Consider the following 2,658-nt stretch of genomic DNA (forward strand, 5'->3'; position numbering starts at 1 on the left):
TTTTCCCCATTTTTCCCCATTTTTTTCCCCATTTTTCCCCATTTTTCCTTCATTTTTCCTGATTTTTCTCCCCTTTCCCTGATTTTCCCTCCCATTTTCCCTAATTTTCCCTCCTCCTTCCCCGATTTTTTCCCTGATTTTCCCATTTTTCCCCCACTTTCCCCCATTTCCCCAATTTTTTCCCAATTTTCCCACTTTCCCCATTTTTCCCTGATTATTTCCCTCTTTCCCCAATTCCCTCCCTTTCCCCTGATTTTTCCCAATTTTCCCATTCTTCCCCCATTTTCCCTGATTTTCCTCCCACTTTTCCCTGATTTTTCCCCCACGTTTCCCCCATTTTTCCCATATTTTTCCCCTCTTTCCCTAATTTTCCCCACTTTCCATGATTTTCCCCCTTTTCCCCCCATTTTTCCCAATTTCCCGTATTTTCCCCATTTTCCAGATCCGGTTTTTTTCGGCTCCGACTGGCACAGGCGCTGGTGCGTCCTCACCCGTGGGAATTTCCTCTACTTCACCAACGACAAAAGTGAGCGCAAAACCCCAAAATTCCCAAATTTTTCCCTGGAAAAAAACAATTCCCAGGTCCTGGAAGGGAAAAATCCCAATTTTTCCCAAAATTTCCTGGGAATTTTCCAATTTTTCCCCAAAATTTCCCCCCCGCGTGCCTCAGTTTCCCTCTGTGGATAAACGCGGGAATGGGAAAAAAAAAATGTGGAAAATCCCGAATTTTGGTGAAATTCCCGGATTTTTGGGGTTTTTTTCCAGGTAAACAGCCCAAGGGAATTTTTTCCATGGAAAATTACAGCGCCCGCCGGAATTCCCAACTCCGGAAAGATTCCCGGAAAAATTGCTGCTTCCAACTGGTGTGTCCCGGGAAACGCTCCTACGAGGTGGGAAAAACGGGAATTCTGGGGAAAAATGGGAATTTTGGGAGGGGAAATGGGAATTTTGGGGAAAAAATGGGAATTTGCGGGGGGAAAATGGGAATTTTAGGGGAAAAATGGGAATTTTGGGAGAGGAAATGGGAATTTGGGGGGAAAATGGGAATTTTGGGAGAGGAAATGGGAATTTGGGGGAAAAAATGGGAATTTTGGGATGGGAAATGGGAATTTGGGGGAAAAAATGGGAATTTTGGGATGGGAAATGGGAATTATGGGGGGAAATGGGAATTTTGGGAGGGGAAATGGGAATTCTGAGGAAAAACGGGAATTTTAGGAGAAAAATGGGAATTTTGTGGGAAAAAATGGGAATTTTGGGTGAAAAACCAGGAATTTGGGGGCAAAAAATGGAATTCTGGGGAAAAAAAGGGAATTTTGGCTGCGGAAATGGGAATTTGGGGGAAAAATGGGAATCTTGGGAGGGGAAAGGGGAATTTTGGGAGAAAAAATGGGAATTTTGGGAAGAATAATGGGAATTCTGGGCAAAAAATGGGAATTTTGTGGGGAAAATGGGAATTTCCTTTTTTTCTCCCAATTTTTCCCGGGGTTTTTTCCCTTTTTTTCCCCATTTTTTCCCTTTTTCCCCATTTTTTCCCCCCAATCCCCTCATCCCAAATCCATCCCAATTCCCGATTTTTCCCGCAGTTCACGGCTCCGAGCGTGGCCGAGGCCGAGGATTGGGTGGAGCAGATCCAATTCCTGCTCAAGGGTGAGTCCGGGATTCCCAAAATTCCAGGAAAAAATTCCAGAAAATTCCAGGGGGAAAAAAAATTCCAGAAAATTCCGTGGGGAGGGGATCCAGAAAATTCCAGAAAATTCCAGGGGAAAAAAAAATCCCGAAAAATTCCAGAAAATTCCAGAGAGTCCCTCTGGAATTTTCCCGTGGGGAATTCGGGGCCATTTCCTGGAATTTCCCTTTTTTTCTTTGGGTTTTTCCTTTGCTTTTCCGCTCGTTCTGGGATGGGGATTCGGAGCTCCATCCCTCCCCTCTGGAATTTGGGAATTTCCCAATTTTCCATGATTTTTCCCGTTTTTCCCCAGATGTGAACTCTCTGATCATCCCCTCTGGAATTTTCCCATTTTTCCATGAATTTTCCCGTTTCTCCCAGATCTCAGCTCCCTCACCATCCCCTCTGGAATTTCCCAATTTTCCATTAATTTTCCCAATTTTCCATCCCGAGTTTCCCAATTTTCCACTAATTTTCCCATTTTTCCATGAATTTTCCCGTTTTCCCAGATCTGAGCTCTCTCACCATCCCCTCTGGAATTTTCCATCCCAAATTTTCCCATTTTCCCATCTCATTTTCCCATTTTCCCATGAATTTTCCCATTTTTCCCATCCCAAATTTCCCTTTTTTCCATGAATTTTCCCAATTTCCCATCCCAAATTTCCCATTTTTCCATGAATTTCCCCATTTTTCCATGAATTTTCCCATTTTTCCATCTCATTTTCCCATTTTTCCCAGATCTGAGCTCTCTCACCATCCCCTGCGACGAGGACGAGCCCGACGATCTCTACACCGACGTCGACAGCTCCGATTCCATGGAAAATTCCCAAAATTCCCAAAATTTGGGCCCGGAGGAGCCGCCCGAAGGCGACGACATCTACGAGGTTCTTCCGGGTGAGATTCCCAAAAAATTCCCAACGTTTCCCTGGAAAATTGGGGAGGCCTTGGAACTTGGATTTTTCCGGCATTTTCCATCGTTTTCCATAATTTTC

At 44.4% G+C, this 2,658-nt stretch overlaps 1 protein-coding gene across 1 annotated transcript in view; it reads left to right on the forward strand.

Moving 5' to 3' along the window:
- Positions 1–442: 442 nt before the first annotated feature.
- The window catches only part of LOC130588142 (src kinase-associated phosphoprotein 1-like), a gene marked incomplete at both ends in the record, with an annotated part of 4,452 nt that continues 2,236 nt past the window's right edge, over positions 443–2,658 (forward strand). Inside the window, 4 exons of the mRNA XM_057389102.1 lie at positions 443–526; positions 766–890; positions 1,584–1,647; positions 2,405–2,560. Of these exons, the coding sequence (XP_057245085.1) occupies positions 443–526; positions 766–890; positions 1,584–1,647; positions 2,405–2,560 (429 nt within the window). The remainder of the gene's footprint in view (positions 527–765; positions 891–1,583; positions 1,648–2,404; positions 2,561–2,658) is intronic.

Source organism: Malurus melanocephalus, unplaced genomic scaffold, assembly GCF_030028575.1.
Source record: "Malurus melanocephalus ecotype Western Australia unplaced genomic scaffold, MMel_1.1 scaffold_3492, whole genome shotgun sequence".
Lineage (NCBI taxonomy): Eukaryota > Metazoa > Chordata > Aves > Passeriformes > Maluridae > Malurus > Malurus melanocephalus.